The sequence below is a fragment of the Bipolaris victoriae genome (genome assembly GCF_000527765.1).
Source record: "Bipolaris victoriae FI3 unplaced genomic scaffold scaffold_154, whole genome shotgun sequence".
Lineage (NCBI taxonomy): Eukaryota > Fungi > Ascomycota > Dothideomycetes > Pleosporales > Pleosporaceae > Bipolaris > Bipolaris victoriae.
In genome coordinates this window covers 36,552-58,912 of record NW_014575238.1, presented here as the reverse complement: position 1 = coordinate 58,912, position 22,361 = coordinate 36,552, and the positions used below count along the sequence as shown (strand labels likewise).

The window sequence follows — 22,361 nt, the reverse complement described above, 5'->3', positions numbered from 1 at the left end:
AGTCTACTAGGAACAAGTAGAAGGCAGAGACCTCTACCTCTAAGTTCTATTAGAATAAGCAGCTACTTCTACCTACTTATTCTAACAAGTAGGCTATAGTTATTTACAGTATTAACGCAACTAGATAGATAATTCCGCTCTTTATTATCTTTAAGACGCGCTACTACCTTTCTAGCTAGTATAAGAACGGCGATATACTCTAAGACTAGATTATTAGAGTCTCTAAGAATAGCTAAATAACTAATAAGCTTAGTCTTATATATATAAAGTACTTTAATAAGTATATAAAGATAAAGAATATTAGTATCTACTATTTACTTATTATTAATAGCTATAAAAGCTATAATTTACTAGATCTTTAAAAATACTATAAAAATAATACTATTATTACTATTTATATATCTTTATACTTATCTTACCTCTTATAGTCTCTTAATATAGACTATTTTATCTATTTAAAGTAGGCTTATAGGCGCTAAGTTAAATTACTTATACGTATCTAGATTAGTTATATAATAAAATAAAAGTTTCTTTCTTACTTTAAGTAAACTTTTAAAATATAATTTATAGCTAATAATATCTAAGAAGGCTTTTAATACGCTAGATTAGTTCTATTTAGCCTAGAATAGATTATATATACTCTTAATATTTAGTTATATACTCTATTATCTCTATCTATTTATAAGTAGCTATAGATATTATAAATCTCTATTAATACTCTAGAATTAAAGTTATAATTAATACTAGTAAAGTAGAGAATTTAAAGATATATAAATAGTTTACTAATATCTATAGTAAAGATTTTTAAAAAGATCTTAAAGATAGTGGCTATTATCGCGTATAAGTTAGTATTAGCGTAAAAGTAGATTACTAACCTCAAAGTAGCTAATATAGCTACTATGTAATAAAAATTATATAAAAGAAAATAAGTTTAGATAAAAAGAACTTTAATAATTAAAAATAAAAAGTACTTAGCTACTCTCTAGAACTTTAGTATACGTAGTAATAGAAAGAAGTTAAAGAAGTAAAAATATACTAAAGAAGATAAACTATCTTAAAGATAATATAGATAGTATAATAGAACTAGATATAATACGTAAACGTATAAGTAGATAGTAGAAGTAGACTTATAATAATATCTCATATTTCTTTACGCTATATAGGTCTAAAGTAGACTATTTTAGGCTATAATATAGTGGTTTTGGTGAGGGCTTAGTAAAAGTGTCCGGCGAAGCTAGGTGTTTAACGAACCTATAAGGTACGTTATAGCGAATTTATAAGCATTAGAGAGCTTCGCTAAACTACGTTCGTTATATTATTATTTTATTATAACTATAGTTCGCTATTCTACTACCTTTATCGTAACTTTATTATAGTTAATATATCTAATAGAGTTATGCCTTATAGTTATATATATATTAAGAGGTTTATAAATTATTACTAAACTATTTCTAAGAGTTTAAAATAGAGTCTTATAGACGTAATTCTCTTAGACCTTTACTTAGTTTTTTACTTTAACTATATAGTTATTTTTTTTAATACCAGATTTCGGCAGGTTAGGGTATAGCCTGCCATTCTTTTCTAAGATAAATGATCTGATACGCTACATAGCAAACAGAGAAAAAAAGTTAAGTTATGGAATAGAATAAGTTTTTAAAATACTTGACTATATGAAGAATACTATTTCCAGAACTTTTGAAGAAACTCTATCAAGTCATCCACAAACTCATGATGCAGCTCGTAAGCGGCAAAATGTCCTCCCCTTGCGTGTTCCTTCCAGTAGACGAGGTTATGGTCTTTTTCGAGCCATGATCGAGGTGGTAACAAAAGTTCCTTGGCAAACGCGCTGAAACCGAACGGAATTGTAACCACCGAGTTCCCGAGGCGAGCTGGAGGTTCAAGGACAAGTTTAATATTCTCGCGATACATGTTAAATCCGGTTGTGGGACCTGGGAAGTAGTGTAATGAAGTCCAAGTGATGAGTTCTGTAAAGGTCCAAGGATAATTGTCGGTCCAAGAAATAAGCTTATCAGCCATCCACGCTAGAAAGCCGACTGGCGAGTCATGCATAGCAAAACCAAATGTGCGAGGTTTCGTAATCTGGACTTGCTGGTATGCTGTCTCGTTTGTTCGAAACCACTCACCTCGCTTCAGTCCAGCCTGTTCGAATTCGCTATAAGTGAGCTCGTCGGCGTTCTCTGGAGGCCTAGGGAAGGCCTTCACCACGTAACGGTCAGTTCGTTCTCCACTTTCAAACTTGAGAGAGAATGAAGCGGCCAGACTTACGACATTGGTATGCAACACCTGAGCATTTTCGGGAAACTGCACTGCTATTGCTCGCGCAACAATTGCGCCCCAGTCTCCACCTTGAACTGCATACTTCTCATAACCGAGCCGTTGCATGAGGTTGTGGAATATCTCTGCCTGGTGGCCGTAGTCGAAGCCAGCTTTTTTTGTATATCCTGAGAAGACAAATCCGATAAGCGATGGTGCAACAACGTGATACCCCGCTGCCAATAGATCTGGGAGAATCTTTTGGACTTCTATAATAGAGCCAGGCCACCCATGAAGGAATATCAGGGGTCTAGCATGCTCGACCTTTGACCTGGCGTGAACAAAGTGAACCGGGAAGGAACCAAAGTCCCCCAGTTCCATGACAGTTGTGAACTGTGGCATCTCGTTGATCTTGGCTTCTTCTTTTCGCCAGTCGTATTCTTTGATCCAAAATTGGACGATCCCTCGCATAAATTGAGGTGTAATCCCATTGTCTTCAGCCCACTCAGCCTCGTCAAGGCCTTTAGGAAAACGTGCGAGTTCGAGCTTCTTTCGTACGAGGTCAATTTCAGTATCGGGGATATTAATCTATGTTACCTGATATTAGCTAAAATATATTGCGCACGTGGCAGAGCTGTTTTGATCTTACTTTGAAGGATTTGACCTCAGTTTGAGCCATGTTGTTGATCTTCTAGTGATTGCTCTTAGTGAACGCTAATTTGAACAGCAAGTTGTATAGTTTCGTGAGTATCAACTTTCAATAGAAGAGAGTGGAGAAAACGAGTGATAATAGGAAAACTCGTAGGCATATCGTGCTTTATTTATACCCACAGCAGGTGGAGTTTCAGATGGTGTTAGCCAAGCCTGAGCTAGCTATGATCGGCTGCTGATCCAAGAAAGGAAGTGGCTCTAGCTAGTCAGCGCTGCACTTTCCTGAATAGGATCTCAGATTGAACTCACAACCAAGAAGGGAAAAGAGTTAATGTTGTCAGCGCTGACTTTCCAAAAAGGATTAGAACTTTGTGTCCGGCGTTTAGAATAGGGATTTGTATTTCTCATTATTCTAACTCACCGGATCATCCGGAACTGATTGAATCTCAGATAAAAAGAACATATATATACAGGTGCTACGGAGAAAGGTTCGAGTCTAATATTCACAATACCTCTACCGTTGTAAAAGTTTCACCTTTCGTTCCACATTCAACTTCAACTGAAATAGCAAGTAAATTTGCCATCACAACTCCTGTGATTGTTCTTACTTAGAAAATACATGCTCTAACCCTACGACCTGTTAGACAATGAGTGGAAGAGTTATTGCCATAACCGGTGCTGCCTCTGGCATCGGACTAGCTACAGCCAGACTATCAAGTTCGAGAGGAATTATAGTATCGCTTGCAGACTATCAGGAAAAGGCTCTGACGAAAATTGTCGAAAAGATAAACGGCGACGGTGCATGCGCCATTGGAACTGTCGTCGACGTGCGCGATAAAAATCATGTAAGCAATTGGATTCGCAAGACAGTAGAGAGATACGGGAGACTAGATGGTGCTGCGAACATTGCAGGTATTTCGGGAAGGAGAATGGCACCTATCCAGGATCTTACAGACGAGGAATGGGATCGGGTTATCAACATCAACCAAAGAGGCATCTTCAACTGCTTGAGAGCACAAGTTCCGTACCTTAATAATGGGGCCTCGGTTGTGAATAGTACTAGTACGGCGGGTCTTATATGATTCCCTGGAGGCGCCCCTTATGTTGCTTCCAAGCATGCCGTTGTTGGTTTGACCAAGACAGCTGCCAAAGAATTGGCGTCTTAAGGAATTCGTTGCAACGTCATCTGTCCGTGAGTACACGATGTCACAAAGAGCTACTTAATGGATGTGCTAACTGCTATCAAGCGGTCGGATGGGAACCCAAATTACTAAGGCGCCAATTGATTCAGCACAAGAAACTAATCTGAGCCATATACCGATGGCCACATTAGGACATCCCGATAAGGTTGCTCACTTGAATGAATGGCTGATTTCTCCCCGGTCAAGCTATGTTACTGGCTCAGTGAGTTCAATTGATGGTGGCTGGACCTGTTGACGTATTTTATTGGAAACTAGATATGATTACGTCAGTCGCACATGGGTACTGTGACTATCGAGAGCGGAGGACTATAGCGTAATCAATCGAGATAAAGTAACTTATTTGGGTTCTCTTAAATTTTCAATCTCTGAACTCATGTTTCGTAGAATGCACCTTTATCTCTCCAGTCACCGAGGGGACTGAACAAGGGGTGGGATGAGGCTGATGAAAACGTGACGGTCTACGTTCTAAAACTAGTAGCGCTAGCCTCACCTAGTCAACAGTCTGAGAACAAGCAAACTCATCGAATAACATGAGTCGTTCCTGACTATACTTTCACAGGATCCGGACAAAGGTGAGCGAGTTACCTTGAACAAGAGCATGATCATGAATGACCATTATCGGTTACTGATCAAGCAAGTCTATCTTCGAATCTAGATCTTGAAATATGAAGTGCATTTAGCACAAACTCATAACACAGTTGCATTCCAGCTACGAAAGTTCATACATGCCTCGAATCGGTGTGCTAAGCGTGCCATTTTTGGGCCAAATTGCTTCATTTTGAGTCTAAATCTGATAAGACATCTAGATAATACATACTCCTCTCAGAGTCAAACCCATCCAAAAGATCCCCATAAGTACTAATAAAGTGAGATGTTAGTCCCCATCCTTCCAGCTTGGTAAACGTGTCCAAAAATTCAGTTCGCACTTGGAAAATGCCGTCTTGCCCGGATGGTTCTATAATCTCTTTTCCCCAAGGCCACCTTATCTTGGCACAGCATGAAAAGGTATCAAATATCTCTTCAAGTCCAACAAAGGTCCTATCCTCCCTATCCCCAATTTTATGCAAAAGATTACACCGTATGACTGGCCAGAGAATCATATCGAATATAGGCGGGTGGTTGATAGTGATTTGCTCAGGGATGGGTTTTAGGAACTCTGGTACTAGATCATAGCTCTCTTTAGTTGGATTGATTCTCCATTTACTGTATAGGTACAGCAACCACCCGTAAGCTAAACGTTCTGGCTCTGCCACTCGTCCTCTTCTGACAGCTCGATGAATCTTGTTGGCGAGGTAGTTAGTTTTCGAGCCAAACAGGATATCGATAGGATTGGGAATACTAGGCGACTTCAAAATATTATCTGGATCAGAAAACCAGTCTACCCATGGGTGATCTAGAGAACTGTTGGGTATGAGTGCCCAAGGTGCGCTGTTGAATTTGAGGGAGTAAGGGAAGCCGATAGGACAACCGTGTGGACATATAGGGAGATAACTATGGAACAGGGTGTCTTCGATATGTTCATTTGTTTCGTGGTGTCCCACGTCAAATATTTTCATCTGGTGGGATGCGTCGTGATTCCGTTCCTTAGGTTCCTCGGTGGATCTGTTGACGGATAAGATTTGCGGTTGTTGGGTAATACAAGGAGTATCTGCACTTCCTTCATCATCAGGTATGGAAGAGAGACCTGGACTGCTAGGGCTACAGTCGAGGTCGTAATCAGCCAAACGCGTAACAGTGTTCCCGATGCCTATCCTTTGGCATCCCGAATCCACAGTTTGACTGGCCTGTTCTTCGACGAGTGGTGGTTGCTCAGAGGGTGTATAGAGAGAGTCTACTGGTTGTGGGTGGTGAGTAAGCGATTGTCGCTGGTCTGCTGTGCGGAGACTATCGTCGAGATTGGCCTCTTGAGAGGCATCTGAGCAGTTCGTTCCAATCTCGCCATATGGAAGGACCATCATTTGTGATAGTATCTGTTGCGCGGAATTGGCTAATCCAGTCATCTTTTCAACTCTGACCTGAAGTGCGTTATTTGCGTCTTCCAAATATCGTATACGCTCGCGAAGAGTATCAAGAGTTTCGCAGCCCTTAAATGTGTGATTTGGATGCTGTCCTTGATAGAAGGCGATCTGTCTCTCAAGCTCAGCAATCTTATTGTTCTGCCTTTCGCGTCGATTTTGCTGCGCCCGTCTGTCCCTATTCCTCTTCTTTTCGGCAGCCATCGAAGCATCTCTTTTTTCAGCTCGGAAGGAGATGAACATGTTGAGATTCTATTAATGCGTAAGAGCTAGAATTAATCAGGTAGGTCAGCAGTAAGTTGAGTCTCAATTATAGGTTTCTAGGTTGGAACATGCAAACAAGACGTTTTGAGTTTTCAATGATGTGTCCTATGCCTTTCGCTCTAGTCCATGTTTAGTAATTTTCCGCACTAGCTCATCTCCAGACCTGCCGTTACCCCGCCCCCCCCCTTTCTTCCGCTCCACTCGAACCACCCCTTAAAGCCCCTGACCAGGGCGGTTCCTAGACCACTGCTTATTGGCTACTATCTAACACGCCTCTTGGACGTCTTACATAGATATTAAATACGCGACGCGACGCGATATAATATACTTCTACTAGAATCTATCTCTCTCTCTACCTCTATCTATATTTCTATCTATATCCATCGCTCGCTATGCTTACTTATCTACTTACCTACCGCGTGCTTATTTGCCGCGAGCATGGCTGTGCTATTCGTGGCGTGGACGAGCATCTTAAGCGCCTCCACCAGCTACCTATAGCAGAAAGAAGAACACTACTTAGCACCTACAGCAGCTTCTCTCTTATATCGCCAGACTAATTGCCTCTATCTGCCCACCCGGTGGACAAAAACATGGGTACTCTAAAATAGCTTAGCTCACCACAACATCGTATGCAACCTACTAAAATCATATAAATTTAGTTGTTTATTAATTTTAGTGGGGTGGACCGTGTGGAGTATCTATGTTTTTTTCTAATGGTGATACTATATATACTAGCATGAGTAGACTGGTCAATGGGTACCCCCCTACCTCTGGGTAGGGGTTGGGTAGGGTCACATCGTCTGATCTGACCTCTCGTGGGGCTAAAACAGTCGGAAATAAGCTAATGGTGGGCGGCCCAACTCAGACATTTTGGAGTCACAAAACTCTACCAAAACACTGTAATTTCGGCTAACATAAATTAAAAGTTATTCTTTATATATCGATACTTTGTCATTTTGCCGTGCGTAATTTCTATACAATCGTGGAGCCGTTTAGTGTAGCTATCTACCGTTTTGTTGATGCGGTTTTGGTCCAACTCTGCCAACACTGTAAGGCAGTCGAACAACGACGTCGATAGAACTTCTCGCGCAGTACCTTAGTTCAAGTTTCTAATATAGACAAGTCTGGAGAAGCTGGAGGAACATCTATATGGTCCATCCCATAGGTTTCCATCCACCAAAGAGAGCGAGTTAAGACATGCGCAGAGTCAAGATCTTAGTGTAGAGTGAAGTCTACACCACGCAGTCGCTGCTGCAACTCCTCCAAAACTTAGATACAAACCTAAGTCGTTAATTTACCATTACTATTATTACAGTTATATAGTATTACCTAGCAGAAGTTATATCTAATAACGATAAAGATATGAAACCTCTGCTCGTTTTAAGATACATCTTTACCTTAAACTTCTTAGCCTTTCTCTGCCTTATTCTTTAGTCTCAGACCCTCATTATACTAAATATTTAAAAGCTTATACCGCTCACTTCGACGCCGTTTTATGTTCTTAGGATATCGTAGCCTAGTACTCTAGTATATCTCATCGCTAAAGTATACTATCCTCTAGTTAATGCCGTGCGGACGAGAAGACAACTGCTTTAAACACTAAGAGACGCGCTGCTTCTAAACTCTTAGCTCTAGTTCCTCCTTGATAGCTGCCTTTGCAGTTACTATATTACTAAATTTAGTATACCGACGTTGTATAATCTACTGAAAGTATATCTTACAGTTATTGGCATTATAGGATCGCCTATTGTTGCACGTAACACTAGCTCTAAGTTGGAGACCTTCCTATGTAAGGGCTTTTTCTTCGAATGCATAGCGATCAATATACGTATATATAGCGTTGACTTCTACTCTAGTGAGCTGTCGAGGGCGTCCGCGAGTCTCTTCTTCGTCTTTACCGTGTCCCCAGCGACGGACGCGTCTATTCTTGATGATGTCTGACGCTATTGAGACTGGAACCATAAATACATCATTTAGGTCTTTAAGAGACGCGTGAAACTGCTTTTTCTTGAAGAAATCGAGCACGGCGAAGAGGGCAGAGCGTCGGGGAGTATAGAGCTGCTTCAGTGTATGATTATTCACAACGGGCGGAGGCGTGGACGAATCAAAACGTCGGCGGAGGCGTCGGTAACCTTCTGCAGGCATAATTTCAAACAAACTATTCATAGAGCTACGTTTTTTTACAATACAAATTATATAGGTTTTAGGAAAAACGCGTGGGTTTGTTGTGTTGGGCTGGGGTGCCCAGAAGCGCTTAATCCCGACTAGTATTTTAGCCTCGCGAGAGCCTACCCAACCCCTACCCAAGGCCCGTGCGATCATTACCCAACCCCTACTCTACCTAGAGGTAGAGAGGTACCCATTGACCAGTCTAGTTATAACTTAGAGGGTTTATCACATTTATTAATCATAGTAGGGGTAACTAGCTAGTTGGTAGGGTCTTACGTAATCACTACCCTACCCTACCTATCTCCTGGCGACCCTACCATATATCGACCACTACCCATTTACCACCGTACCTAACCCGGATCGAGCTTAGAGAAGTATCAGCGCCTAACCCCGTGTAACACTAAGTAGTAGATAAGATAACAAAGTAAGGTGTGTTAGAACTGTAGAGATGAGTAGTTTTGAAAATAATCAAAATTAGTGAGGTACTAGCCGACTCGTCTACCTAGTCAACTTGCTTATCTAGCATGTTATGTGCTGTTGGTTAGGATAGAAAATGGGTCCAGCCGCACTGTTCATTAGCGGTCGCATTAGACTTTGCTTCAGTAAGAAGCAAATTAAGCTAAGATCCTCATCGTGTAGATGCCCATGATCGAGTATTACTGGGAGATCGTAGATACCAATAATAATTGCTTAGCTTAGAGTAGGTAAGGCCAACGAAGTCGGCCCCATTGATCTTCTAAGCACGAGATGGGACTTTAGGCAGTTATTCTCTCCCCGCATCAGGAAGCGGGGCTTGGAGGCCTCATCTTGTTGGCTATTAGGCCTCCAATCCTACCGCACATCGTGTTTGTTCAGCCCGTCATTGGCCACCTCGTATATCGCGCACTAACTCGCGCACTACGCCAATTGCCCGCGCATTAACTTGACGTCCGCGAACCCCTGCTGACTCTGCTTTCTCAATGTCTACCGCGGGCTGCGTCGTGCCTGTTCCTGCCATCCAGGAATATTCTTAAGGGTGTAGGTTCATCTTGCACGGTAGTTCAAGTTCAGTTGGTTCTACTACCATGCAGAATATACTGTTTCCTTAAGCACCCGAATATAACAATGCCTGCCTTGATTTTCATACCTCGATAAGATTATAAATTCAGCAAAGTAATCAGAGTTGATGAACTAATCTCCAAACCACATAGGCGTAACTCTAGGTAAGCTTCTTGACCCCTGAACTCCTAGATTCCCTTTCCTACACGCTCGAATCCTGAAGTTAAATTTAGTTCGGCACGAGTTGGTTAACGACATTGCTTATCGGCTATAGGAAAAAAACGCCTTGGAGGAACATCCTGCAGTTGGCGTGATCCACAAGCTTAGATTAGAAACAGCTGCAACCGGATAATATACACGTCTAGATGACAGGTATATAAAACAGCCAGACAGACTCAGTTCGCAACGCCACTCAACAACCACCACGAGCATTACCACCACCACTATGCACTCCACCACTCTCATCGCGGTCTTCACCGGCCTCCTCTCCTACACAAGTGCAACCTTCTTTGTACGCCCCCTCCCAGCCCGTCTCTTCCTTCCTCTCTTCCTCTCTCTCCTCCACTAACCCTCTGCACCAGCACGTTAACCGCGGCTGCATCTACCTCAACGACATCTATATCTGCGCCCCAAGCTCACGTGTAATTGGCAATGGCGTGTCTAAAGTTGAAGCCCGTCTCGACAAGCCAGATCACTGCGTAAAGACATTTAGGTGGCCCTCTTACTATCAGGATGTGTACTATGGCGCAGACAACTGCTTGTACGACGCTAGTAGTATGCTACTTTATTAAGAGTGGTGGAGGGTATCAACTAACTGGGACTCAGGCAACAGGATCGATAATCAGTGCTGCTAATAAATGGATACCGCTTACTAGTAGACGTGGGATTAAATAGAGGGCTGTGTAGAGGAGGGTTGAACGTATCAGAGAGTAGGGACAGGTATGAGAGGCACTTGTTACTAAGGCGGTCAGTCATGTAGGAAGATCGACTGAACCCGTTCTTTCGTTAATTTAGAAATATAAAGTACAAAGAATTTAAGTATTTAATACTTAAACCTGCTTTTCTCTGATATCTGCATTTCCTTAGTGATTGAAGGCGGTCGCAACAGCGGATGCGACCAAGTCTTGATGCTTCCATAGCGGATTCGGATATTCTAAATCCATTGTGCATAGGCGCACGATACCTTCTAGTGATCGAACCGTTAGCGTGAAACTTGTGGCGATGTGGTGGGGGGAAGACGACGGTAGTCAAGTCGAGGCTATTGCTGATTGGTCGATAAACTAAGTAAGGGTTTATATGATTATAGCATATATCTTAGATTAAGTAAAAACTGAAATGCTATCTCGACATTAGATGCCTGTATTTAGATGACGTACAGCCTTGACTTCAAGCGACCTACATCTTGAGGCAAACCTTTTGCTAATACTTGGGTGGCCAGATCCATGTTAACTGACAGGGAGTATAGGTCTCTACAAGATCACAAAGTTGACAGGTAGAAAGCATCACGTTCGGGCTATCAAACTACCTCTATTTTAAGTAGGTTCCGTTTGTGTCGCTCAATCCATCAAAAACACAACTCGATAGAGTAACCCTTAGACCAACCCAATCCTTCCTTCGTATATGAGTGCAAGCAATGGTGGACCATTGTACACAAGCTGACGCAATCTCTTACTATGCTCCTCCTAGCTCTTTCTCACTCATTCGGGATACTACAAAATAGTAATGCAGTCGCAAGCTCCTGCGTAAAATATATTTTCTAGTTGAAATCGATGAATGACCGTACCTAAACGGGTACTTTAAGTAGCTCTGAACTGCTTTCGTTTAGTCGCTAATGGACTGTCTATGGACATGCTCGACGTCGGTATAGGACTCACTTTGTCCTTATTCAATCGCAAATTCTGAGATTTTTCAAACAGCGGCCTGCATTGACTTTGCGGCAACACGAGCGATATTTATGATGGGGGTTTTAGCGCACCAAAACACTCTTTGAATTCTTCCTATAAATGATGAATAAGTTTAAGTAATCAGTCCTCTCTGGCACATCAAGCACGGCGAATACGCTGTGCCAACCTTGTTGACACACGGAGATATGAACGACTGGCTGCCACTGAGCATGTCACAGGCTACGGCGGACGGTCCCCGAGATAAGGGCGTGCCTCTGCAGTTGTCTATCGCAGAAGGAGGCACTCACGCATACGACCTTTTCCCGGTAGGTGATACCGAACGCATAGGTTGGGAGTCGATCAAAGAGGGCTATGATTTTGTTTGTCCGTCGGTAGGATTGTAGCGGAATCAATAGTTAGAAAGGAGGTTTGTTATAAGGCTTTGTACCTAGTGATTATGCCGATGTACAGAGATGTTAACAATCAAAGCTAAGCCAAGTCGATGGTGCAGGCGTCGAGAATCTTGAGGTTGCTAATGCCGAGGTCGGTGAACCTGCGCTTGATTCAGTTGCGCATCTCAAGGGAGTCGATGGCCGGCGAAGTTAACAAAGCGATCGGTGTCCTCGATGCGATGCAACATGCAGGCGTGGATGCGTAGCCGATGGTGCGCGTCGTCAGCTCGGCAGCGGTGACGTCTTCAGGGAGGCTTACTAGCTCCGCATCGACCGACGCCACGAACAGGTGGATAGCCCTATTGCCAGCGCTGTCTGCATCGCCCTCCGCACTGTTTGTGGCAGCGGTGTCGAGGCTGTGGCAGAGGCCAACGCGCGCATTCTTCTTTTAGATAACACGTTTAGCTACGTTTGCTAGTAGCTTTTCGCAGCGGTGCTGGGCTAGCGCTGTTAGGTACGTGTTGTCGACAGCCTTGTTGGCCTGGCTAGATATGCTAAACGAGCCGTTGATGCAGCCAGTGGCGAAGAAGTTAAGATCGCCATCAGACCGCAGTTCCCAAAGGGACTATAATTCCTCTAGCATATCATGTAGAATTGGTTGGCTGCAGCAATTAATATAATTAGATTAGTTTGAAGATAGAAACGTATTCGATCGGTCTTTTCTTATGTCACCCGATTATACTGTATGAGCGTCTCTACGACCTTATATTGCTGGGTGGGGGGCGATCTCAGTGAGGTGGTGTACTAACCAACGTGGTGCATTGACTGCTAAGATACAGTACCCTGGAGTATGGCGGACTCTGATTTTTGCATGACGTAGTAAAATAGTTCATTCCTTCAATGATAGATTGATACCAAAATTGAGAAGTGAAGATCTAGCAACCAATGACAGATTCTATTTCCAGTCTACTATTCGCGAAAAATATTATCCTTTTGTATTATACGGAGACCTAAAGCCCCATCCTTCTGTATATATAACCTAGAGTTAAGGCTGATCACTCTCTACAGCTACTATTTTGTTTTAAACACAACTCAATACATCTAACTATATACTGTTATCACTGTTCCCAGAAGTTCTTGTTCAAGATGCAAAGCAAGAATATATACAACGCATTTGACGGCCAGGTTATGAGATCTCCAGGCGCTCCAGCTGTGAATGAAGGTGATACTTGCCTTTCGTACGGGCAACTGAAGTACCTTGCGGAGTCTGTCGCCCAGCTATTGCTCGATCAGGGACTGGAGGACAATGAGGTAGTTGGGATTCGGTATGGTCCAGGTGTTCATTTCATTGTTTGTCAAATTGGCATTAGTTTAGCCAATGGCGTCTGTTTTCCTGTTGACCCGAGCCTTCCGGAGACTCGTATTGAGCAACTCTTCAGGCAAGCTAGAGTGCGATACGCTTTTTCCGACAACGGGTTTAAAGGCTATGTCGAAACCTCTTCTCAGATTGATATAGTCTCAGAAGGATCCAATTCCCTCAAAATCCACCAGTCCACAGCTACAGAGGAGCCGAACAGCGTAGACGGCAGAGTAACTCACATCCTCCACACTTCTGGTACGACTGGCAAGCCGAAACTGGTACAGATCACTGGAGCTGCCATCATGCACCTCGCATCATCCACTGACGTAACGCCCTTGCGATCCAACGACAAAACACTATTTCTCAACAATCCTAGCTTCGATCTGTCTCTCTTCGAGGTTTGGGTCTCTCTTCTTGCGGGAGCAGAGATTATCGTTGCACCAAAGACAGTAACACTTGACGGCTCCGAGTTACAGAGTTTCATTTCCCGGAAGGGTGCTACAGTCGGGTTTTTATCTACCAGTCATTTCCATCTCATTGCATTCAACCATCCTCAGGCTTTCTCTAGCTTAAGGTTGCTGCTCATAGCAGGTTCTGCGCTAAATCCGGCTGCTATCAAAACCGTTCTTAGAAATAATCCACCTCAGGAGGTATGGAATGCATATGGTCCGACGGAGGCGACAACTTTTGTGACCCTTCATCTGGTGGATCATCCAGAAGCAGAAATGACACAAGTAGCAATTGGGAAAGCCGTCGGAGACATGCAAGTAATACTGCTGGACAAGGATAGTCGAAGAATTACAATAGAGGAGGAGCTCGGAGAAATCTGTATCAGTGGTCCAGGGCTCTCCATTGGGTATCTGAATGGCACTGAAGAAGACCAGAGAAGATTTCTTAATACTTCTCCCACCCCTGGCTCCGAAGGATACCGGCTCCCATTGTTCAAAACAGGAGACTTGGGTTATTTCAGGAAAGAAGCGTCAGGAGTTCTCGTCTATGCTGGTCGGAATGACCGGCAGATCAAGCAAAACAACTATAGGGTAGAGCCCAGCGAGATCGAGTCAACTTTTATACAGAGCCAGATGGTCCAAGATGTTTGTGTTCTCCAAGTCAAAGCTCTAGATACCAAGTCCGGGCCACTACTTGTGGCCTGTGTTTTATCACAGGAGGATGACGTGAACAAAATTACGGATCTACGGGAATACGCGTCAAAACATTTGCCAGCGTACATGGTTCCTGACCAAATCATCTCCCTCAAAGGATTCCCACTTAACTCCCGTGGGAAAATTGATTACGCCACTCTCGAAAGCGAACTTAGAAAGAAGTTCCCTAGGAACAACATAAACACACAAAGTGACGCGTGGAGCATGCTTGAACAAATCTGGAGAGATGTTCTGGGCATACATGCGGCGCATGAGAATGACGACTTTTTTGACCTAGGCGCCACATCTCTGCAGGCTGCTCATTTGACTGTAAAAATCCGGCAGACCTTCGGGAAGTTTATCAGCCTACAAAATGTTTACGATAATTCACGTTTTGGGAAAACGCTTCAGTTCATCGAGTCCGCAGAGAACGGGAAAGCTACCGAGAAGATCGCGCTGATCCAGCGACTGAAGACTGACTCACGTTTGGCTGATGACATATTACGCTCAAATGGTACCACTCCAACAGCTCCTGGGACTAAGGAAGCGCATATTTTCTTGACGGGTGCAACGGGCTTCCTTGGGTCATACTTCCTAAAGCACCTCTCGTGCACTGTGGCTACTAAGTCGCGGGTCACATGTTTAATCAGGTCGAGGAACAATCTCTCCTCAAATGCACGTCTACGAGAAGCGCTTGAAAAATATGGCCTTTGGGATGACAAGATTGATGAACACATCAGTGTTGTGGATGGTGACCTTGAAACGCACCACTTTGGCCTGGCGGATGAAGAGCACGATCGCCTCGCTAGATCCGTTAGCGTGATATACCATTTTGGCGCACATGTCAACTTTTGCCAGCCTTACCAAACGCACTTCGGGGCGAACGTACTTGGCACCAAGAATGTCTTGGATTTCGCCAGCATTGGTCTGCCCAAAACTATCCATTATGCATCAACGATTGATGCGTGGGGGGCAACCGGTCTTGTGAATGGGACAAAATCGCTTCTCGAAGACGAGGCGTTAGAACCACATATTCAAGGCCCGCTACACGACACCGGCTATTCTCAGAGCCAGTGGGTGGCTGAGAGTTTGATGCACCGTGCCCGTGATCGTGGCTTCCTCGTCTCGATATATCGCTTGGGAACCGTAATTTGCGACAGCGAGCGAGGTGCTGGCAATCCCAACGATTTCTTTGCAAGGGTTGCGATGGGCAGTGCAAAGCTGGGGTTCTTTCCACTGATTAAAGATTTGCGATGGGAGTACGTCACCGTCGACTATGCATGCGCAGCCATCTACCACATTTCACGTTCATCTTCAAACATTGGACGATCTTACAGTATCGTCTCACCGGATCCGAAACAATCAGTTAGTTTAGAGAGAACTGGGAAGCTCCTTCACGAAGCTGGTTATCCTGTCAAACTGGTTTCATACCAGGAATGGGTGAAAGCCGTAAGCAAGGACAAGAACCTCAATGACAGTCCTTTGTTAGCCCTGATGCCTCTCCTCCGTGAGCCGGTGCTAGGAGAACTCACTCGTTTTGAGACGAGCCAGAAGACGCCGATTTATCGAACCGACAATACCAAGGAGGCATTGGCAGATGCTGATGACATAATCTATGTCCCGCTTAGCGCGGAGCTGTTTCGTAGGATGTTTCGTTTCTGGATTAACAACGGGTATTATGCAGCATAAGTTAGGAACATATTCTAGTTGTGCAAAAACTAGCAACTCAAGCTATTCTACTGTTAAATGCAGACGTTTAACTATGCACCTTTCAGGGTTTAAAAACCTCTATCACGTACTACTAGTATATATGCTACTAAATGGAGCGTTTGTATATAAAAGAATAGTAGACTTAGATTTAGAGTGTCTTGACACCAAAAGGTCCAGCATTGTTCTTAACTAATACGCGGTTTCCTAGCTATGCTAAGACAAGAGAGTTGAACTCCTAGTGGCGCGTTACTACTTATATATTGACACGCGAAACGCAGAACTACTATGTTCCTTATTCAGCCCCGTGAACAGCCTCACTCTTGTGCTCTATTTTCTCTCATACCCTCGAACAAGCAAACTGTTGAACGTATCATCGTCTATCCAGATAACTATCATCGCGTTTCTTTTATTGCTCGTGTGGGAAACCACCCCAATTCGGGAGAAATTGTACGAGGCCTCAACATCGGCTTCCAAATCAGCTCGAAGTCAAGATATACCCTGGCGACTATCGGACGTACTGGTGACATCGCTATAGAGTGTTCTTTCATCTCCCGGGCCCAGTGTTCTTTGAAGATACATAAGGACTTAAAGGAGATCCTCCTCTGCGATCGATCGAGCTCCTGATCGACTCAAACCTTTGGTTCAAAGTCTCTACAGTTTAAGTCGGAGCGCCCCGACCGCCGAGTTGTCGTGGCCGAGCTGATCAACAACCGATTCAGATTCGGTGGTGTAGATCACAAAATTTTCCAGTTCTAGATTTATTGGTATGAATATCCAATTGATTTCGATGAGAAAATGGCGAGTGAAGAGGACCATCATCGTTTCGCCCGGACTGTCGATAACGTAATACCGACCACTTTCCCCTCCAAACGTACCACACGGATCCACACTCCTGCTGTTCACACCCTTGGTTGTCGAGGGTGAGCGAAAAGGTTCAGGTCCTATAAGAAAATAGAGATTGGAAGAAGCTCATTTGGGAAGGTCTACAAAGCTGTTGATGTTGATTCGGGTAAATTTTCGTATTCAAACAGGTGAAATGGCCCAAGCGCGGGCTCCAGTCGCAAGAGTACACGATGTTGAAGCGGGAAGTAGAGACTTGCGCGCGTATATCTCATGTAAGGTGCCAGCTCCGAGTTTGTTATATAGGCATTAGCTGACATGTACGTAAGCCAAATATCGTAGAGTTTATATCAGCGTAAGGTTTTGGAGGAACGCATCTTGATATTTTGACACATCTGAAAGAAGGCAACACCGGGAATCTAATTAAAAAGGAGGTGTTTACAAAAGACACACGATTGGCGGAGTCTCTTCTCCATCAGATGCTCTAAGCACTTGATTACCTTGCATCCTATCGAATTATGGATAGCGATGTGAAGCCTGAGAACATGCTCCGCCAGTCTCTACCAGGCGGCGGCTATACCTTTCAACTCACGGACTTTGGCGTTTGTAGTACCATTCCACATCCCCGAACCCTCGTTGGCAGTCCAATATTCATGGCACCCGAATTCTTCTCGAAAATTGAGCAAACATCAAAAGTAGATGTTTGGTCCCTTTATATCAAGTTAGCCTACGCATTGAACGTGGATGAGTTCCGGGGGAAGCGGTTTGGCACGCCTTGGTTGGGTAAGATTGCAGTACAGGGTGCTGCAAATAATCGTTCTTTAAGCTGCGTCCAAGAAATGGCGACCGTTGACCCGGAAGCACGAGCTTCTGCGGCAGATATGCTCGAAAAACTCTTCAACGGGGATGGGCGTTCAACTCCGCGCGGTTTGCTAAAAAAAAAAAAAGTAGTGGGACGATATGCGCTCCGTCAACTCTGCGCACTATAGGATATTGAAAAGGTTTTGTCGAATCTCGAGGAAGACGCCGTTAACAACGATAACAAAAGTGAGAGACTCAGCGCCCCATACACAAGATAAGGGAATGGACTCAGGCACAACATCGAAGTCGAAGTGTTTGATGTGGTAGTGCACAGAGGTTGGTTCAGCCAGGTAATCGCTGATGCCAAGCTTCAAGCAAAAAGTTTCTCGCGTTTCGGAGGTCAAAGGAACAACGTTGTACCCAATGAATGCCTGATATCTACAACATATAAGTTTTCCTAGATAGGCGCATACTCGGTGTATTGATATCCCGCGTGGGCTGGCCACTGTGCCGTGTGCGCAAACCATAAGCTGCATGTGTATGACAGCGTAAGCAATACCCTATTTAGATACTATCTTTTCAGCCAGAAACCCATGTTCTGTTCCTTATCGTCTTAGATAGCTCTGTAAGTTTCTGCGTTAGTCATGTGTCTAAGGATAAGGCGGGATAATCAAGCCAAATGCAGACAACAAATGCGGGGATAAAGCGATCCTGAAGTCAAAGGTGAAGGGATTGCCTAGCAGCAACATAATTCTCTGAATATCCGAACAAAAGACTCACTTACAAAATGCCCGTGGTGGAAAGAGACAGGATTTCAACATGCGGAAGCTAAGATAACGAGGCGCAACGCCTTAGTTCACTGTTGGTGTATTGCATACGTTCAGAGTTTGTATTTTAGTCTTCCTAGGACATGGGGAACAGCTTTTCAACTAGTTACATGTAGAAGACGACCCAACTCTACGTGTACAAGTGCGACGTTCTTTACTCAACTCAACCCTTGTCGTACAAATCAGTCTCTCGATGGCTTTCGCATCGAACCATAAGGTAGATTGAAACGTGGAGAAAATAGAAGACCTAGCAGGTCCATCGGGGAGATAAGAACCAAGACTAATCGAGAATAGGAACGGGAGACGTGGATAGTTTGAGCGATTAAGAGGATACAGTTTTTCCATATGTGACGGGAAACTCTGTTAGCCAGCACTGTCCAATTACCTAGCATGAATCATAGACCGGTTTATCACCGTTGTGGCTGAATGGATATCTTTTAGTAAATAGAGTTTTGCAGTACATAGAATATAGAGCCAGACGGCACGGAGAGAATAATTGATACGAGAGACCCATAGAGAGATAGATGGTGGCAAGAAGAGATAGGATACGAAGGGATATGCGAGCGTACGTACAGTGATTTAAGACCGTCGGCAGGATATAAAAGGCTTTGAATCTCTCGCATCCACGAGCTACCTTTGACAGCTTGGACAATCACTTCTATAGCAAACATAAACACTCAAAATCAAACTCATCTTCGTATATCTAGCTTTGCATCCATACTATCAATAAAAGTCGCCATGCTTCCACTTATCACTGTTGTCTTGGCCTTCCTAGCTAATAGCACCCTCGCTGCTCCGCCTACGAAACCCCTTCCTTATAGTCCGTCACTGGGATCACAATTCCAAGAGAATCAGGAGAGAAGTATCTGCACTGGCTTACATGTTGGAAAATTTGGCTGGTGTGGAGGCTGCAAGCGTTTGGAAACTTGCAGCGCGTATCTTGCTTTCCTTTCTGGTTGCACCGCTACTGAGCTCCATACGTTCCAGTGCCTTGCCCCCCCTCCATGAAGTGGGGTAAACATTGTGTGGACGTTCCATGCAGACCAAATTTCTTGTTCGCTGTAGACTAGATCATTGCTAACTCCATATCACAGCTGGCTTGCTTGGCTGCGCAGGTTCTATCTCATTCGTTAAGGCCAGTGCAGATTATTGTAAGTTATTGCTATGTTGTATATATATATGCTTCAGCATTTGACTTATTGTTGTCAACACAAGTCTCGAAGGACTCTGCATCTGCCAGGGAGGCCGCTGTAAGACGTAGAGCACAGAACAAAGAGATTGAACACGAGAGGGCTTTCTCTATAACCTCATCTTCTATACCTAGTCGGACTAGCTAGTGCGATAGTGAATTGGGTATAAATTCATACACTTGTAGTGTTATGTTAGCTTTACGCACAGGATTGATTTTGATACTTTGGGTGTCACGTGACTTAGACATCATACCCACCCGAGAGATACCTAATCAAGATCCAAGAGCATCATCTTGAGCAAACCTGAGGATCTGTACGGTATAAATCCACCGTCTGATCCTTAGGGCGAGTTACAAGGATTCGACTGAACGCTATTCCGAAACCTTTGCTCCTACATGCTAAACCTTTCACAGCACGTGCATCATACCAGAATCATATGTACACTACTGTAAAAAATATATTTGTTGCAGCAGGGCTATAGAACTTTGAAATTCACTAGTCGTTGAGCTTGTTTGATGTTCCGGTGAGCTGGGGCGCATGCAGTGAGTTCTTGTTGGTCACTCGCGTGCGCCCATTGGCGGAGACCAGGATTGTCACAAGGAGGGTCGGCTGGTCGCAAACTAGAAATCTCCGCGGTTAGCAAAAACACCAAGTGAATGGACTCAATGCTTGTCGCGGGGCGTCCGAAAAGGTGATCTGGGGAAAATCCCGTGAGGCTGGACCCGTGAGGCTGGATCCGCCCTGAGCTGAGGACGGGGGAGAGCAGAATCCAGGCTCCTTGGCAGGCGAAGCTTAATAGTCTGGACCACGTTGACGATTTCGCTACGATCTACGCCACGGAATTAGTGTGCAGCCACTTTTCTCATTTCTGGCAATTTTGTCATTATCCAATAAGTGGCAAACCGAATTGGAGTGGTCTGCTGCGGATGAACCTGCGGCGGTGTGTATTTGTAGCGGCCCAATGGGGAGGGTGGGGGGCATTCAGCCCTTGAGTGAAACAGCTCGCTTGGGCTTAGTGCAGCCACGTTTTGCATCTGCAAGGGGTTCTGTCGTACCAAGCAGATCGCGACGGACATTGTCATAGCCCGATCTTATTGTTGTCGGCATCTCAACTTAGTACTGCCAGCGATACAAGCTGTGGCGCGGAACTTACCATGAGGCTGAAGGTACACACACTTTGTACTTGCCTAAAACGATATTAGAACGTCAGCCTAGAATGCGGTGTATCGCGCCGAGGCCGAGGAGACTACACATTGTAATTTGTATATAAGGCCTCGTATCTTGCGAGGTATCTTTCCCACCATTCACTACAACACAATCACCACCACAATACTCAACCTTTCATATTCACAATTGCTCAATACCTTCCCTAGCACCAACACTCGCAACAATGGCCCCTCAACTTCTTGCTCTTGCTGCTCTTGCGCTCCGTGCCACCACCATGTGCCCTGTCAGCCCTGCCTGTCCTGACAACAATGGGTGTGTGAACAATATCAAAGGAGTCAAGTTCCAAGTCGCCTGCGGAACTGATTACTACGGCGGAGACTTGATCCGTGCCGAGGTGAGTTAGTCTTTACAGTTGATTCACACCATTCTTACCTCGACAGACTTCCACCATCGGCGAGTGTATGCAAGCCTGCGCCACCAACACTCTCTGTGTTGCTGCCAGCTATGTCGGAAACAGCTGCTACCTGAAGTCAACCCTCACCGGTGCCCAGTCCAAGTAAGCCTCAACGCCAAGATTTCAATCGCTATACTGACAATATCAGCTCCAACGTCGTTGGCATCGCTATCACTTCCAAGAAGACCACCGTGACCGATGAGGGCAAGAAGCCAAGGAAGGCGTGCCCCTCCAACTTTGCCTGCCCTACCGACAACGACTGCTCTTTCACATCCGGCGGTCGCACTCTGGTTCTGACCTGCAGCAATGACTTCTACGGTTTCGACTACGGCAACGTGTTTGTCGAAAACCTTCAGGCTTGCACTCAGGCTTGTGCGGCTGATACTAATTGCGAGGCTGCTTCGTTTAATGGTGGAGCAGGTTCCGGTTACTGCTACCTGAAGAACACCATGGGTCCCTCCAACGCCAATAGCAATGTCAACTGTAGGTTCAGAGAATTTCCGAGTACGAATCTTTCACTGACATTAGTAGCCGTTTACGTCCTCACCCCCAACACTCAGTAATTAAGCTGAGCATGTCTCGAACGGTCTCGCGTCCGCTTTATAGGACATGAACCATTCAGCTGCTGGGGAGGTGCAGTTTCAGATCTGGTACTACCTCCTGCGATTACTTTGGTAGTGATAATGTGTGATTTGGCTAGATTAATGCTCTGGGCTTGTATTATGATATTACGATGTAGTGCTTGGCTCCAAAATTATTACGAATATAAAGTGTCTCCAAGCGTGTATCTTAAGGTAAAATGTTTCTTTGAATGAACAACGCCACATGAATATCTTCTTAACCTCATTGTAGTGCGAATATTTTCGTAATGCGGAGGGGAAGCAGCCTCTGCGATCTTGTAAGATACGAATACCACCACCATGGTATCATCCAATCGCACCAATGCAGCAATCTATCTTACAATGTGACGAAATACCTTCGC

The 22,361-nt window shown here is 44.4% G+C and overlaps 11 protein-coding genes across 11 annotated transcripts; 7 read left to right on the top strand and 4 right to left on the bottom strand.

Annotated features, from left to right (window-relative positions):
* Positions 1 to 1,680: 1,680 nt before the first annotated feature.
* On the bottom strand, positions 1,681 to 2,953 carry COCVIDRAFT_31335 (hypothetical protein; the record flags this gene model as incomplete). Its single annotated transcript, XM_014695600.1, has 2 exons — positions 1,681 to 2,862; positions 2,924 to 2,953. 2 exons carry the CDS (start codon positions 2,951 to 2,953, stop codon positions 1,681 to 1,683), a joined length of 1,212 nt encoding a protein of 403 aa, XP_014551086.1.
* A 619-nt stretch (positions 2,954 to 3,572) lies between these two features.
* COCVIDRAFT_42566 (hypothetical protein) lies at positions 3,573 to 4,362 on the top strand (the record flags this gene model as incomplete). Its single annotated transcript, XM_014695599.1, has 3 exons — positions 3,573 to 3,987; positions 4,093 to 4,117; positions 4,173 to 4,362. The coding sequence occupies 3 exons, from the start codon at positions 3,573 to 3,575 to the stop codon at positions 4,360 to 4,362; spliced, it is 630 nt and encodes a 209-aa protein (XP_014551085.1).
* A 592-nt stretch (positions 4,363 to 4,954) lies between these two features.
* On the bottom strand, positions 4,955 to 5,497 carry COCVIDRAFT_71085 (hypothetical protein; the record flags this gene model as incomplete). The annotated part of the gene is made up of 1 exon (XM_014695598.1): positions 4,955 to 5,497. A coding segment is annotated over one exon (543 nt), but the record flags the coding sequence as incomplete, so codon positions are not given.
* A 2,694-nt stretch (positions 5,498 to 8,191) lies between these two features.
* COCVIDRAFT_113866 (hypothetical protein) lies at positions 8,192 to 8,551 on the bottom strand (the record flags this gene model as incomplete). The annotated part of the gene is made up of 1 exon (XM_014695597.1): positions 8,192 to 8,551. One exon carries the CDS (start codon positions 8,549 to 8,551, stop codon positions 8,192 to 8,194), a length of 360 nt encoding a protein of 119 aa, XP_014551083.1.
* Positions 8,552 to 10,058: 1,507 nt separating this feature from the next.
* COCVIDRAFT_31332 (hypothetical protein) lies at positions 10,059 to 10,467 on the top strand (the record flags this gene model as incomplete). The annotated part of the gene is made up of 3 exons (XM_014695596.1): positions 10,059 to 10,124; positions 10,195 to 10,387; positions 10,439 to 10,467. The coding sequence occupies 3 exons, from the start codon at positions 10,059 to 10,061 to the stop codon at positions 10,465 to 10,467; spliced, it is 288 nt and encodes a 95-aa protein (XP_014551082.1).
* Positions 10,468 to 11,702: 1,235 nt separating this feature from the next.
* COCVIDRAFT_31331 (hypothetical protein) lies at positions 11,703 to 12,102 on the top strand (the record flags this gene model as incomplete). The annotated part of the gene is made up of 2 exons (XM_014695595.1): positions 11,703 to 11,822; positions 11,986 to 12,102. The coding sequence occupies 2 exons, from the start codon at positions 11,703 to 11,705 to the stop codon at positions 12,100 to 12,102; spliced, it is 237 nt and encodes a 78-aa protein (XP_014551081.1).
* A 974-nt stretch (positions 12,103 to 13,076) lies between these two features.
* COCVIDRAFT_113852 (hypothetical protein) lies at positions 13,077 to 16,079 on the top strand (the record flags this gene model as incomplete). Its single annotated transcript, XM_014695594.1, has 1 exon — positions 13,077 to 16,079. One exon carries the CDS (start codon positions 13,077 to 13,079, stop codon positions 16,077 to 16,079), a length of 3,003 nt encoding a protein of 1,000 aa, XP_014551080.1.
* A 672-nt stretch (positions 16,080 to 16,751) lies between these two features.
* COCVIDRAFT_20618 (hypothetical protein) lies at positions 16,752 to 17,563 on the bottom strand (the record flags this gene model as incomplete). Its single annotated transcript, XM_014695577.1, has 2 exons — positions 16,752 to 17,041; positions 17,533 to 17,563. The coding sequence occupies 2 exons, from the start codon at positions 17,561 to 17,563 to the stop codon at positions 16,752 to 16,754; spliced, it is 321 nt and encodes a 106-aa protein (XP_014551063.1).
* Positions 17,564 to 19,306: 1,743 nt separating this feature from the next.
* On the top strand, positions 19,307 to 19,905 carry COCVIDRAFT_20617 (hypothetical protein; the record flags this gene model as incomplete). Its single annotated transcript, XM_014695576.1, has 3 exons — positions 19,307 to 19,430; positions 19,663 to 19,719; positions 19,757 to 19,905. 3 exons carry the CDS (start codon positions 19,307 to 19,309, stop codon positions 19,903 to 19,905), a joined length of 330 nt encoding a protein of 109 aa, XP_014551062.1.
* An 869-nt stretch (positions 19,906 to 20,774) lies between these two features.
* COCVIDRAFT_113877 (hypothetical protein) lies at positions 20,775 to 20,960 on the top strand (the record flags this gene model as incomplete). The annotated part of the gene is made up of 1 exon (XM_014695593.1): positions 20,775 to 20,960. A coding segment is annotated over one exon (186 nt), but the record flags the coding sequence as incomplete, so codon positions are not given.
* Positions 20,961 to 21,148: 188 nt separating this feature from the next.
* On the top strand, positions 21,149 to 21,942 carry COCVIDRAFT_113851 (hypothetical protein; the record flags this gene model as incomplete). Its single annotated transcript, XM_014695592.1, has 4 exons — positions 21,149 to 21,319; positions 21,366 to 21,481; positions 21,528 to 21,862; positions 21,911 to 21,942. 4 exons carry the CDS (start codon positions 21,149 to 21,151, stop codon positions 21,940 to 21,942), a joined length of 654 nt encoding a protein of 217 aa, XP_014551078.1.
* Positions 21,943 to 22,361: the final 419 nt, after the last annotated feature.